At 53.6% G+C, this 12,955-nt stretch overlaps 1 protein-coding gene across 1 annotated transcript in view; it reads right to left on the bottom strand.

Moving 5' to 3' along the window:
* MEGF11 (multiple EGF like domains 11) overlaps window positions 1–12,955 on the bottom strand; it is an 88,220-nt gene that overhangs the window by 8,986 nt on the left and 66,279 nt on the right. The window contains 8 exon segments of the mRNA XM_078854947.1: window positions 1,474–1,566; window positions 4,118–4,246; window positions 6,770–6,898; window positions 7,769–7,897; window positions 8,326–8,454; window positions 9,295–9,343; window positions 9,345–9,430; window positions 11,448–11,594. Coding sequence (XP_078711073.1) covers window positions 1,474–1,566; window positions 4,118–4,246; window positions 6,770–6,898; window positions 7,769–7,897; window positions 8,326–8,454; window positions 9,295–9,343; window positions 9,345–9,430; window positions 11,448–11,594 — 891 coding nt within the window.

Raw genomic sequence — 12,955 nt, forward strand, 5'->3', positions numbered from 1 at the left:
CACGCTTGTGGGTGTCGGTGCCGTTGTGCTGGTTGGCGTGGCAGTGCGTGCTCGCGAACGCCACTTGCCCCGACAGTCTGATGAGGCTACACGGGGGATCTTTGTCTGTGTTTCTGTGTGTGCGCGTGTCCACACGTGTCCACGCGTTTGGTATCGTAGCGTGAAGCAATGCCATCAATTAGCAATGCTGCGCTCCCATTGGTCCGCGCAGGAATGCAAGGCCATTTACTGTGCAGGCGAAATGCGTTCAAAAAGGCCCATTAGTGGTCGCATTTCTCTTAATTAAAGAGGCGCACTCGCCCCGACCGTTAATAAACCACCAGGATGGATGCAGACAGACGATCAGCACATTAACTCGTGGATTTTACGACGATAATGAGCCAAGAATGTCAGTGCGTCCCGCGCGTGATGTCACTCCACGTGGGCCAGCCCCCCTCATTAATATTCATGGTCAGGTGACGTCCCGATTTAAAGCTTTCGTAACTGCAGGGATTCATATTCTTTGGGTCTCCGTAACGCTATTGAGACAGAAGTAAAAAGGACGTCATGATGAACCATGGATTATAACCTTTAAATGAAATAGGTCTGTGTCACCGCGCCCTTACAAATTGCACACGAATTGATGCAATGAATATCACGTCGCGGTCTGCTTTTCGCTTGCAAGTTTCAGATTGACTGAAATGCACTCGTCCTTTGACGGGCAAAAGGCGAGTGCCTTCACTAATGTTCCAAACGCCGGTGACTCGTTGAATCCCAGTGAGCTCATGATCCGACAGCGCCTGCCACTCCAACCTCCCCTACCAACACTAATGCAAGACTGCCCCTCTCTCTCTGTGAAGAGCAGTATTTCCTGACGATGGCCAGTGGGCCGAATCGTTAATATATAAAAAAAAAACATTATCACTGCCAATTTTAATATATATAACAACTCTGTTGTTGGTTCTAATTAACCTGCAACCTCGTGTATATGTCTATAGATGTATGTGTGTAACTGTGTGTGTATGAGTGTTGCGAGGAGCGGTGGTGCAGCGGTTAGCGCATGCGCTACAAACTAGGCGACCTGAGTTTGAGTCCCGCACATGGCTCAACACCAATGACGATTATCTGAACCGGTTCCGGGCCTTTCTTCGGTTGACTTAGCCTCCAATGAGTACTTGATGCGGTGTGTAAACATCGCCACTAGGGAGACAAAGGCGGCCGGGCGTGGTCCTGTCCACTCACCCCCTTCGCGTACCGTGCCGCCCTTCGTAGGTTGCTGCTCGCTAACAGCACTTGCCCCAAAATCCTGCTCAGGCTATACGGGGGATCTTTGTCTTTGTATGTGCGTGTCCGTCTTTGTAAGTATATATGGGTTTGTATGTGTGAGTGGGGTGTCTGTATGGGTTTGTCGTGTGTATTTGCGCGTGTGTCTTTGTATGTGTAAGTACGTATTGTATGTTTGTATGCATGTGTGTGTGTAGCTGTGTATCTTACTGCTGACACAGCCCTGCACCGGGTGGCACATCTGATATGAGAAGCAATCACAGCGGAACTGGCACTGAGGACCATAGTGGCTGGGCTGACACGCTGATGTCAGGGAGGGAGCACGTGGTGTGTGAGTGAGTGTGTGAGAGGGTGAGTGAGTGAGTGAGAGGGTGAGTGAGTGGGTGAGTGAGTGTGTGTTTGAGAGGGTGAGTGAGTGGGTGAGAGGGTGTGTGAGAGGGTGAGTGAGAGGGTGAGTGAGTGTGTGAGAGTGTGAGTGAGTGTATGAAAGGGCGAGTGTGTGAGGGGGTGAATTTGCGAGAGGGTGAGTGAGTGGGTGAGTGGATGAGTCCATCAGAAAACACAATAACAAAAACACAAACACGCACACAAATTATGCTAAAATAATGAAAATGCAAATTCAACTAATTAGGGTGGCGAGATGTGCATGGACGCTTACATATTTACAGTTCACAGGCAAAAATAATATTAACAGCAAAAACATCAACAAAATCAACATTTCCAGGCTTCGAAAAAAAAAACGAGCAAAAATTAGACCGTGTCATTTTACACGCGCTACTGAAATAAGCTCGCAGATGGCGACTAAAGCGGGTAAATAAAGCAGAAATCACGACGGGACTGGCACAGGGAGACAACGAGACGGGGTCCATTCAGCACCGCGCGTGGCAATGTCCGCACAACAACAACAACACACTTCGTCTCACTCCACTCCCCTCCCCGCACTCTCCTGCCTCTCCCCTCTCGTCTCACTCTACTCCCCTCCACGCACTCTCCTGCCTCTCCCCTCTCGTCTCACTTCACTCCCCTCCACGCACTCTCCTGCCTCTCCCCTCTCGTCTCACTCTACTCCCCTCCACGACTCTCCTGCCCCCCCCCCTCGTCTCACTCTACTCCCCTCCACGCACTCTCCTGCCTCTCCCCTCTCGTCTCACTCTACTCCCCTCCACGCACTCTCCTGCCTCTCCCCTCTCGTCTCACTCCACTCCCCTCCACGCACGCTCTTACCTCTCTCCCTTGCCGTCTCATCCACCATTCACTTTTCACAAAGATGCGTTTTAAGTGCTTAACATTTAGACCGTATGTTATCCTGCCTTACATGGCAGGTGCCCACGTGAATTCCCATAACTCGTGTGCGTGAACCTCTGGAGAAGAAAACAAGTGAATGTGTCGATTGAGTCTCAACACATTTGTCGGTGTTGCAAATTCTCTCCGCTCCCGGCACATCACGTGAGCTTCTCCAGTTATGTAAGTGTTTGCATGAAAGTACTTTCACGTGTGCAAGGGGGGGGGGGGGCGTCTGGGGTGCCGATTGACACGCGCACGGCGAACGAACCGCTGATACGCGTGTAAAATCTACAGCCTGTGCAGAATCCACACGGTGAGCATCACACGCAGTCAAAGCGCGAACATAAATGCGCAAACACACGAATAATTAAGTGGCGTTCACCGAGCCGTTCACGGAGGATGTCCTCTCGAGCCGTGACGGGTTTGCAGACGCTGTTCGAGCGAGTTTTAATTGGGGATGTGACGAGTTGAGAGTTGTGCCGCGTGCGTTCCTGTGTCTGGGAGGTCGCCCTGCGTCTGCGTCTGTGCGGGTCTCCACTCGGTGGGGGGGGGGGGCAGTTACGGCTTTGGGGCCAGAGAGAGCGGAGTGGTCTTTGTTGTTGTGGTTGTTGAGGTTGTTGAGGTTGGCGTGAAACGATGTTTGTTGAGATAAGCTAAGGGAAGGGACCATGAACGAGATTTTTATTATTATTTAATTGTTTTAAATTAAAATTGCTATTTTACATTGCATATATGTCGCGTGTATCGTAATCGTGATTCTTAAATGTTATATAAGCACACAACTATGTCTATCTGTGATGAACGCTGCACTCTCCGTCATTATCATGCAGGGGGCGCTGCAAACCTACGCGCCCCCTGCATGAACGACGGAGGCGCAGGGACAGACGTTCGATCACGTTGGAATCGATCTGCAGACGGCGGTCTTCTCGCACGGCCAGCTTTGTGTCGCCTGATCTCGACCCCGCAATCCCAAACAGGTGAAAGTCCGCATCGAACCGAACCCCCAGCAAGGCCATCTACTTAACGACGAGAGAAAATTCACACGAAATGTCCTTTTAAATTAAGTCTTCCAGATGTAAAATGATATAGGCTTTTAATGAAGAAAACAAATTATCTAATTCAAAACATAATACAATTCAAAGATGTTTCCTTTTAAAACTTGAAAACGGAGCATCAGGTGCTTGCGTTCGCGTGCAATTTTTTTAAACAACTCTAGTTCTTAAATCTGTTCGTGTTCGTTGTAATGTTCGATGAGTAACAGTGAGTCTGTGCTGGGTGAAAAGCAGTGGAGCTCGGTTTTGCCCAATCTCGGCCCAGCTGGCTCCACCAACTTAATCAATAAAACAAATGGGTAGTTTGAATGTTTACATCGTGCAAGTCACTCAAGATGCACAGCAGAGCCAACCTGATACCAGATCCACGTGCCATCCGCGGGTCTCATATCGTCACTAATTGGTTGGGGAGGTGTGGGGTGACCTATCATCATTCCACTGCTTGTGTTTCCTTCTGTTCGCGATGTAAACGTGGCCCTGAACGCAATGAGCAGTGCAGAGCAGAGCGCGCGCGTTACCGGAGTCACAACTCATCCCCGTCCAGCCGCTGGCGCAGTAGCAGGCCCCGCTCACGGGGTCGCACGTGCTGTTGTTGGTGCAGCCACACGCCAGCTGGCATCGCAGGCCGTACGAGCCCTGGGGACACGCTGTGTGCACACAATGCACACGCAAATGCAAAGATACCCTCTCCCACATTCCGTGTAGCCTTGAGCATACTGTTGGGGCAAGTGATGTTAGCGAGCACCGGTTGAAGACTCGCACCGCACAACGAGGTAGTGGGGTCGTTAGAACCATGCCTTGCCGCCTTCGTTTCCGCACTGCCGATACTTTTTTTGACACAGCGCAGCTTGGCGTTCAGTTAAGGCAGAGTCGACCTAGGGGGGGCCCGGATACGGTGTTCTGATATTATTCGTCGCTGACGTTAACCATAGCGAGGAATCGAACCCGATCGCGGGTTCGTAGCGTGCCGCGTTAACCACTACCCACCGCTCCCCCGTACACACACAGCCGCACAAGGCCGAACACAGGACTCGTACAGACACCGTGGCTGACCGCCCCCCCCCCCGCCCCACGGTCCTGCGACAAATACGCGTCTCGCTCGTACGCCTCGCTCCTCCGTCTCGCTCCTCCGTCTCGCTCCTACGTCTCGCTCCTCCGTCTCGCTCCTCCGTCTCGCTCCTACGTCTCGCTCCTACGTCTCGCTCCTCCGTCTCGCTCCTCCGTCTCGCTCCTCCGTCTCGCTCCTCCGTCTCGCTCCTCCGTCTCGCTCCTCCGTCTCGCTCCTACGTCTCGCTCCTACGTCTCGCTCCTCCGTCTCGCTCCTCCGTCTCGCTCCTACGTCTCGCTCCTTCGTCTCGCTCCTCCGTCTCGCTCCTACGCCTCGCTCCTACGTCTCGCTCCTTCGTCTCGCTACTACGTCTCGCTCCTACGTCTCGCTCCTCCGTCTCGCTCATACGCCTCGCTCCAACGTCTCGCTCCTACGTCTCGCTCCTCCGTCTCGCTCCTACGTCTCGCTCCTCCGTCTCGCTCCTACGTCTCGCTCCTCCGTCTCGCTCTTGCGTCTCGCTCCTCCGTCTCGCTCCTCCGTCTCGCTCCTCCGTCTCGTTCCTCCGTCTCGCTCCTCCGTCTCGCTACTACGTCTCGCTCCTCCGTCTCGCTCTTGCGTCTCGCTCCTCCGTCTCGCTCCTACGTCTCGCTCCTGCGTCTCGCTCCTCCGTCTCGCTCCTCCGTCTCGCTACTATGTCTCGCTCCTCCGTCTCGCTACTACGTCTCGCTACTAAGCACGGGCGTCCTCATCCGCACGCTCTTTCGGCCGCCATTCCGTCACGGGTCTTCCTCGTAGGGGCGCGTCCTGCCCAAGACCACCGACGCCGCATCGCGGTCAACACCGACGCGTCGCCTGATTTGTTGTCGTTTCCTGATCCGTGTGCTCCTATTTATGTTTCTCAGAATAATTCAAAGCACGCGTCTCTACACGCTTCTCTGGGCACTTTTCAGCCTTTGTTCAATTTCCTTTGTGAGTGTCCCGCGTTTCTGATCCATGCGTCAGAGCAGAGCTGACAGTTTGCATTGATCGCAAACTTCTTCGGGCATATCAGCACGCCGCTTTTCGTTATCAAGTTTTAGTCGTTTGTAGATTTTTTTCTCTTTTCAAAACTTCTCCGTCTCGCTCTCGTTTGCCACGATTTCATCAGCGCCACACACATTCTGCAGACACTGCCCGCGGCCAATATTTTCTCAAGTAGTTTTCTTAGTTTTACGCAAGTAAACATCCCTACGTCGGGTCAACGTCTGCGTGTGGTTGGAACCGTTGAGCAAACTTTTCCCAACCAACGCTCCACGTTTTCCGGGTAAGACATTCAGTTGGAACATCTCGTTTGCTATGATGTCCAGGGTGTCAAGTCACACAACACACAGTCAGCAAAAAGCTGCGTCACTGCAACAGTTCATTTTGTTGAGCAACATTATTTCAAGCGATTTCATTGCCCTTATATTTTATATGGAGCCCGCAGACTTTTGGGACAAGTGCTGTTAGCGAGCTCCTATTAAGGTTACGACAGAGTGGTGAGGTCAGGACCATGCACGGGCAATGTTTGTCGAGCTTCTTTCGCACCGTACGTAGCCAACCGTACTCATCAGAGGTGCGGATGAAAGCTCCCCAACGCAGATATTTTCCTTACCGCACCGGCTACTCATTTATGGCCGAGTCGACCTAGGAGAATGGCTCTTAACCTGGAGGTGCACGCATCCCCTGGGAGTGCGAGATGCCCTTTCTAGTGGAGGAGGGGGTGCGATACATGGCCAGATCATTTAGAAGGTAAATAATCGAAACACCAATCAAGCACGGCCACTTTGTTTCCTCAAACCGATGTTTTGTATTCACGTGATAAGTTGTTGTGTTAAGACTGAGAACCAAAGCGGTGCAAGGCTGCAACGAAAGGCGAAGCAGCACTGACCTAGAGGAACCCCACAACCGGTTCACATCCACCGCTCGCCACTGACGTTCGGCCGCCGATGCCGAATCCCGGCGACGTGCTCGCCACGCCGCTCGACCCCGACACGCGGCGCCCCCCCCTGCCCCCCCCACTGCCCCCCTGCCCCCCCCCCCCCCGCTGCCCTCCCTGCCCCCCGCCGGCCTCAACAGGCGCCCGCGGACCGGCGCCACCTACCGAGTTGGCAGCGCGCGCCCGTGAAGCCCGCGGGGCACGAGCAGCGCCCCGTCGCGGACTCGCAGTCGGCGCCGTTCTCGCACGCGCAGCGCTCCGCGCAGCCAGCGCCGAAGAGGTCGACCGGGCAGCCTGGGCAGCGGGGGCAGTGGGAAGGGTGGGGGCGAGGATGATCCTTCTACGTATGTATGCACGTTGAATTTCTTTCGCACCGTACGTAGCCAACTGTGCTGATCGGTGGGCCACTCTGATAGATGACGATGATGATCGCGATGTGTGTGCAGGGCGGGCAGCGGTGCCCTGCATTGTGCACCGCGCGGCGAACCCCGCGAACCGAATTCAATTCGCGGGCGCGACTCGCGTCAGTGACGCGGGCCGTGATATTTGAACCGTTCCCGGGGTCTCCTTTAGGTCAACCTCTGCGGGAGGTTGGACAGGGTGAAATCGTTACACCTTTAATGAACAGCGGCGCGTCCGTGTCATGCAATGCGCTGTGAACCCCATGTCCCGAGTTCGATTCCAACTCACAAACAACACCTGGGGTGATGTCTAAACCCATCAGCACTCGGGCAGACAAAGGCGGCCGGGTGTGGTGTACGGTCACACCACCCCTTTGTGTGTACCGTGCCGGCATTCATATAAGTTGCTACAGTACTCGCCAACAGCACTTGCCCGAAGCAGTCTGTGAGGCTATACGGGAGATATTTATCTATGTGTGTACGTGTGTGTGTACGTGTGTGTGTGTACGTGTGTGTACGTGTGTGTGTGTACGTGTGTGTACGTGTGTGTGTCTATGTGTGTGTGTACGTGTGTGTGTACGTGCGTGTACGTGTGCGTGTGTACGTGTGTGTGTGTACGTGTGTGTGCGTGTGTGTGCGTGTGTGCGTGTGTGTGCGTGTGTGTGTGTGTACGTGTGTGTGTGTACGTGTGTGTGCGTGTGTGTGCGTGTGTGCGTGTGTGTGTGTGTACGTGTGTACGTGTGTCTGAGCGCGCGGTCCGTACGCCGCGTGCAGTGCGCTCCCATCCACCCGGCTGAGCACGTGCAGCCCCCGTCGCGCGCGCTGCACCCCGCGCCGTTGTGGCAGCTGCACGTGTGCAGGCAGTTGGCCCCCCACAGGCCCGGCGGGCAGGCTGCACGCACACAAAGACAAAGGGCCCCCGTATAGCATTAACAGGCTGTTGGGGCAAGTCCTATGAAGGCTGGCACGGCCGCGCGAGGGTAAACGTTGCAGTTAGAACCACGCCCCGCCGCCTTTGTCTCCCCCAGCGCTGACGTTTACCACACAACGCCAGGTCGTCGTTTAAGGTCGAGTCAACCTCGAGGATGTTTAAATATTCGCCCCCTGGTATTGGTCGTGAGCGGAAATCGGACTCGGGTTTGTCGTGCAGTGCGCTGACCACTGCACTACCGCTCCCACAACAGGCCGCACGGATACACGCACACACACACACGCATGTGCATGGGGGTGGAGCGGTGGGACAGCGGTTAGCGCGCACTGCACTAGGCACCCAGCGTCGCGTGACCGCTGCGTGGCGACAGGACGCCTCCTCCTCCTCACCCTGCGAGCAGTCCCTGCCGAGCCACCCCGGCGTGCAGTGACACGTGCCGTCCACGTGGCTGCAGGAGCTGTTGTTGGCACACGCACACACCTCCCGACACCCGCGCCCGTACCTGCCTGGGGGGCACGCTGGGGGGTCGAGAGGGGCGGGGGGGTTAATCCAGGGGTAGGCAACACGCGGCTCTTTGAAGACCTTGAAATATTTAGGTTTTGTTTGACCGAATTCGAATGATAAATGGCTTTCATCTTCTTGGTTCTTTCGGTAAAGTCACGTAGAAGGGAAATAATAAAATAATAAAAATAAATGGCTTTCTTTGTTATTTTGGGTTGGTGGCCCCTGGGTTAATAAAACGATTAAGCTCAACAAAATCAGGCCCTAAAAGGATGAAATATATAATGGGCAACGTTTCAGGAAATGGACCTTTTGCATAGCAGTCTAAATGTATTTGTTTAACCGGCTGAGAAGGCGAGCGACCAGGGCGTCGTTAGTAGGATTTCACGAGCAATATGATGATTCTAAATGAGGGAAGTCTCGTTTGCAAGCGTGACCTGGGTTACCAACATGGTGAAGGATGCTATCGTAATAACATTAATAATGTGTCGTTTTATTCGTATTTAACGGCGTCGTTCATGCAAATTGCATCTTAAAATGCTGCAGAACATGCAACGCGCACAGCTTTTGCACAGAGGCTCGGGGAAAAGCAGAGCCACGATGCGGAAGCCGCCAGAACCGGCGCCAACGATTGCCAAAGCTCTGTGGTCCTTTATTTGGATGTTTAGCCAATTCCATTCACGAGTGGTTTACGCAAGTGGCAGGCTATCGGGAGGACCCCGAGACAACCCACGAGGCTCAAAGCCGAGGGCGGGTTAACCTCTTTCCTTACCGAGAGCCTGTGCGATGGAAACACAAACACGATGATCTATTCGGTTAATGGACGAGTAATCGACGAGTTTGTGCGTTGGGCGCACCCTGGTCGCAGAGCTGCCCCGTGAACCCGGGCAGGCAGCGGCACTCCCCCCGTCACGTGGTGGCACGGCCCGTTGCCGTGTAGACACTGGGGGCACGCCTGGGCACAGCCGAGGCCGAAGGTGCCTGGAGGGCACACTGTGGGGGGGGGGGGGGTCCGGGGTAGGCACGATGATGAGGATGATGATCAGTCATTACAATGATGATTATGATCGTGATGATAAGATGGTCATGATTCGGAACGACAGTCAATAATTGATGATCGTTATTTGCTGTCCTTCCCATCGTACCTCCCGGTTAGCGCGGTTGGCGAAGTACGGTGCGAAATAAGTTCAACGTGCCTACATAGTGATGAATGTGATAATCAAAATAGGCTTAATACATATTTGTAAATCACAGGTATACCTACTTGCCCTCTCGTCTGATTACATGGCATTACCTACCGAGTCTCATGCCTACCTGCCTGACTACCTGGGTACCTAACTACGGTGGGGGCGGGGTGGTGCGAGGGGCGGGGGCAGGGGGGAGGAGTGGCTCATCCAGCAGTGGAGTGGCCAAATATATCTAAATATGCGTGGCTGTGTTATAAGAGCTGCTCTGAGTGGGGATTGTTTTGGACTGCAAGACGAGGGCAACGTCATTCCACGTGGCCCCGTGTAGTAATGTCCCGTAATCCATCACAGACTTCACTTGATATTAATGCAGTGCGGGCCGATTGCTCATGTAATGATAATAGCATTTACGCGAGCTTTAGTGGAAAACAAAACAACATTAATCCTATGCAGGTTATTAAAATCCATCTCGCCCGTGTGCGTACGGCACGCACTCGATGCCGCGGTGCATGCGCGCGTGCGCGTCTGTGACGAGGGGCTGCGGACGTGTGCGTTCCATATATCCGGTGATGACATTTGATGATATGTTAATGATCAACAACGGCAACGATAACAATTCACAGCCCCCTTGTCAACCCAATGATGGATGAACGCCTTCTTCCAACGCTATATCACTTACGGGGGGGAAGGGGGGTTGTTTGACCATACTTCACCACGCTGGTCAGTACGGGTTGGCGAAGGGCTCGCCACTGATGATGATAGTCGTGGTTCGGGAATCGAACTCAGATGACCGGGTTCGTGGCTTGATGCGTTAACTAACTATCGAACTATTTTTATTTCACCAGGTAAGGCCCACGGAGCTTTGAAGCTCTTTTTCAGAAGCGACCTTGCCACAAATGATCGCTCAACCAAGTGGCTTATCAACGTGGACATTTATTGCAGCTAAATTCTATCAACGCGGGTTTTGAGTATTGCAGCGTTAACCGCTGCACAACCGCTCCCCATTTTTTTAAATCATAAAACGTAAATTTATAATTTCAGATATTAATGATGAATTAAAATGTCTCATTTTAAAACATAATGAACGCAAAGTGTTACCATTTTGTGTGTGCAACTTGTTTAAGTTGAAATATGAAATATTTTAAAGATATGTGCGTCTGATTCAAACTCCAATACAGTAATTTCAAAGTCCATGTAATTTATAAAAATGCAATTTACGATACGAGGTTATGTTTAAGCGTATTGGTCTGCCGAGTGAATTAACGCAGCGTGTCTAATTTTCAACAAATATAATTAAACCAAAAATGCATTTGCTGAGTCGGCGAAGGATGCGGAACACATCGATAACGCAATCTCACACTTAACAGCGGAGAAATTAATTCATTGAGAGGCAGCGGCCACAACCGCATCAACCGCCCTCCGTGGTGAGCGACGCGGGGTGCTATGCGGGTTTGGTGTTACTGACGTGGCGCGTGGAGTGGCATGGGGTCGCGTCGTATGACGTTGCATGGGCGCCGTGGTCTGGCGGCGTGCGTGGCGTCGTGTCGCCGTGCAGTGTCGTGGTGTGCCGTGGTGTGTCGTGGTGTGTCGTGGTGTGTCGTGGTGTGTCGTGGTGTGCCGTGGTGTGTCGTGGTGTGCCGTGGTGTGTCGTGCTGTGCCGTGCTGTGCCGTGCTGTGTCGTGGTGTGCCGTGGTGTGTCGTGGTGTGCCGTGCTGTGCCGTGCTGTGCCGTGGTGTGCCGAGCTGTGCCGTGGTGTGTCGTGGTGTGCCGTGCAGTGACGTGTTGTGCCGTGCTGTGACGCGGCGCAGCGTTTTCTCGGCCACCTCTCTGGCAGGTCGTGCCCCTGTATCCCGCCGCACACTCGCACGCGCCGTCCGCGGGGCGGCAGGAGGCGCCGTTGTGGCATCCGCACGTGCGCGAGCAGTTGGGCCCCCAGCGGCCCGGGGCGCAGGCGCTGTCACAGCGCACTCCTACCGGAGGGCAAGGGCGCACACCGCACACACAAAGCAAAGATGCCCCATATAGCGTCAACAGACTGCTGAGACAAGTGCTGTTAGCGAGCACCTGTCTCCCGAGTGGCGTCGTTTAAACACCGCACCGGGTGCTCATTTGACGCTGAGTCGACCTAGAGAAGGCCCAGGACCGGTTCAGACATTTGTCACCGATGTTGGTCGTGAGCGGGAATCGAACTCGGTTCGCCGGGTTCGTAGCGCGGCGCGTTAGCTGCTACACCACAGCACAGAGACACACACACACAGCGCATCAACAAAACAAGAAAGACATGCCCCGTTTTGCCGCATTGAATTATGCAACGCGCAGAGCACCAAGCCGCCAGTTAAGAGGTTGACCTTTCCAGATGCTCAACTCCCAGCGACAGAGCCAAATCCAAAAAAGCCAGACTACCTCCACCACAGAGCTCAACGCGGGTAAATCGCATTGACCAGCGTGGTGAAGTATGGTCACACGAGCACTCATGCTTGACACGGCGTCGGTTAAGAAGATCTCGATTACTAAAAAAACTGTTATATCATTCAAATACTAACAATACTAATCTCATCATAAGCAGCCTTGATCTGTTATTGTTTAAACACACGGACAACAAAATCTGCCCTTTTGCAGGAGTGCCCGATGGAATGTTGCAGAACTGTGAGAGATGGCGACAGCTTGGAGATTAATGTTATCCAGCAGTGGATAATACACGGCTGATCCTGATTATGACGATTTAGATCCACCAGGCCTCCGTGCGAAACCAGCGGTAATAATAATAATGATGACAACCCAACGCCAACAAGTGGGGCGCCTTGCTCATGGCGGGCTGAGAAAATACGAGCGTGGGTTGAATCAATCCGCCGCCTCCTCCCTCCCCTCCTCCACCACCCCCCAGAGCTCTCCTCCTCTTCTTCCTCCTCCTCCTCCTCCAACTGCCGTCACCCCCCCCCCATCTCTCTGGGGGCTCCACTACCCCCTGACCGCGACAAAAAATTCCGACTTAACAATCCAACTCTTCCTGTAACCTGGCAACTTTACACCGCGACCGCGGGCTGGTCAGTCAGCCATCATCACCCGTGGGCATGGAGAGGCGATTAGTATTCTGAGATTCAAGCGCCTCCAGGTTTTAAGAGTGCACAGAGGGAGGAACTTTCATTTTGTGCGTGCGCGTTTGTAGGAGGATGAACACAGCCGATTAAAAAAAAAACTCATCGCAGTCTGTGCCGAGTGCATCTCCCAACAGTTATTTTCTGGTTGTGCCGTGGGCTGGTTCGCGGCCACGATGTACCGACGTTTCTGGCGCTGCGAGCTTCTACGGGAACTGAAGTCAAGCGGCATCTTC

This window comes from Lampetra fluviatilis, chromosome 3, assembly GCF_964198595.1.
Source record: "Lampetra fluviatilis chromosome 3, kcLamFluv1.1, whole genome shotgun sequence".
NCBI classification, from domain to species: Eukaryota; Metazoa; Chordata; class Hyperoartia; order Petromyzontiformes; family Petromyzontidae; genus Lampetra; species Lampetra fluviatilis.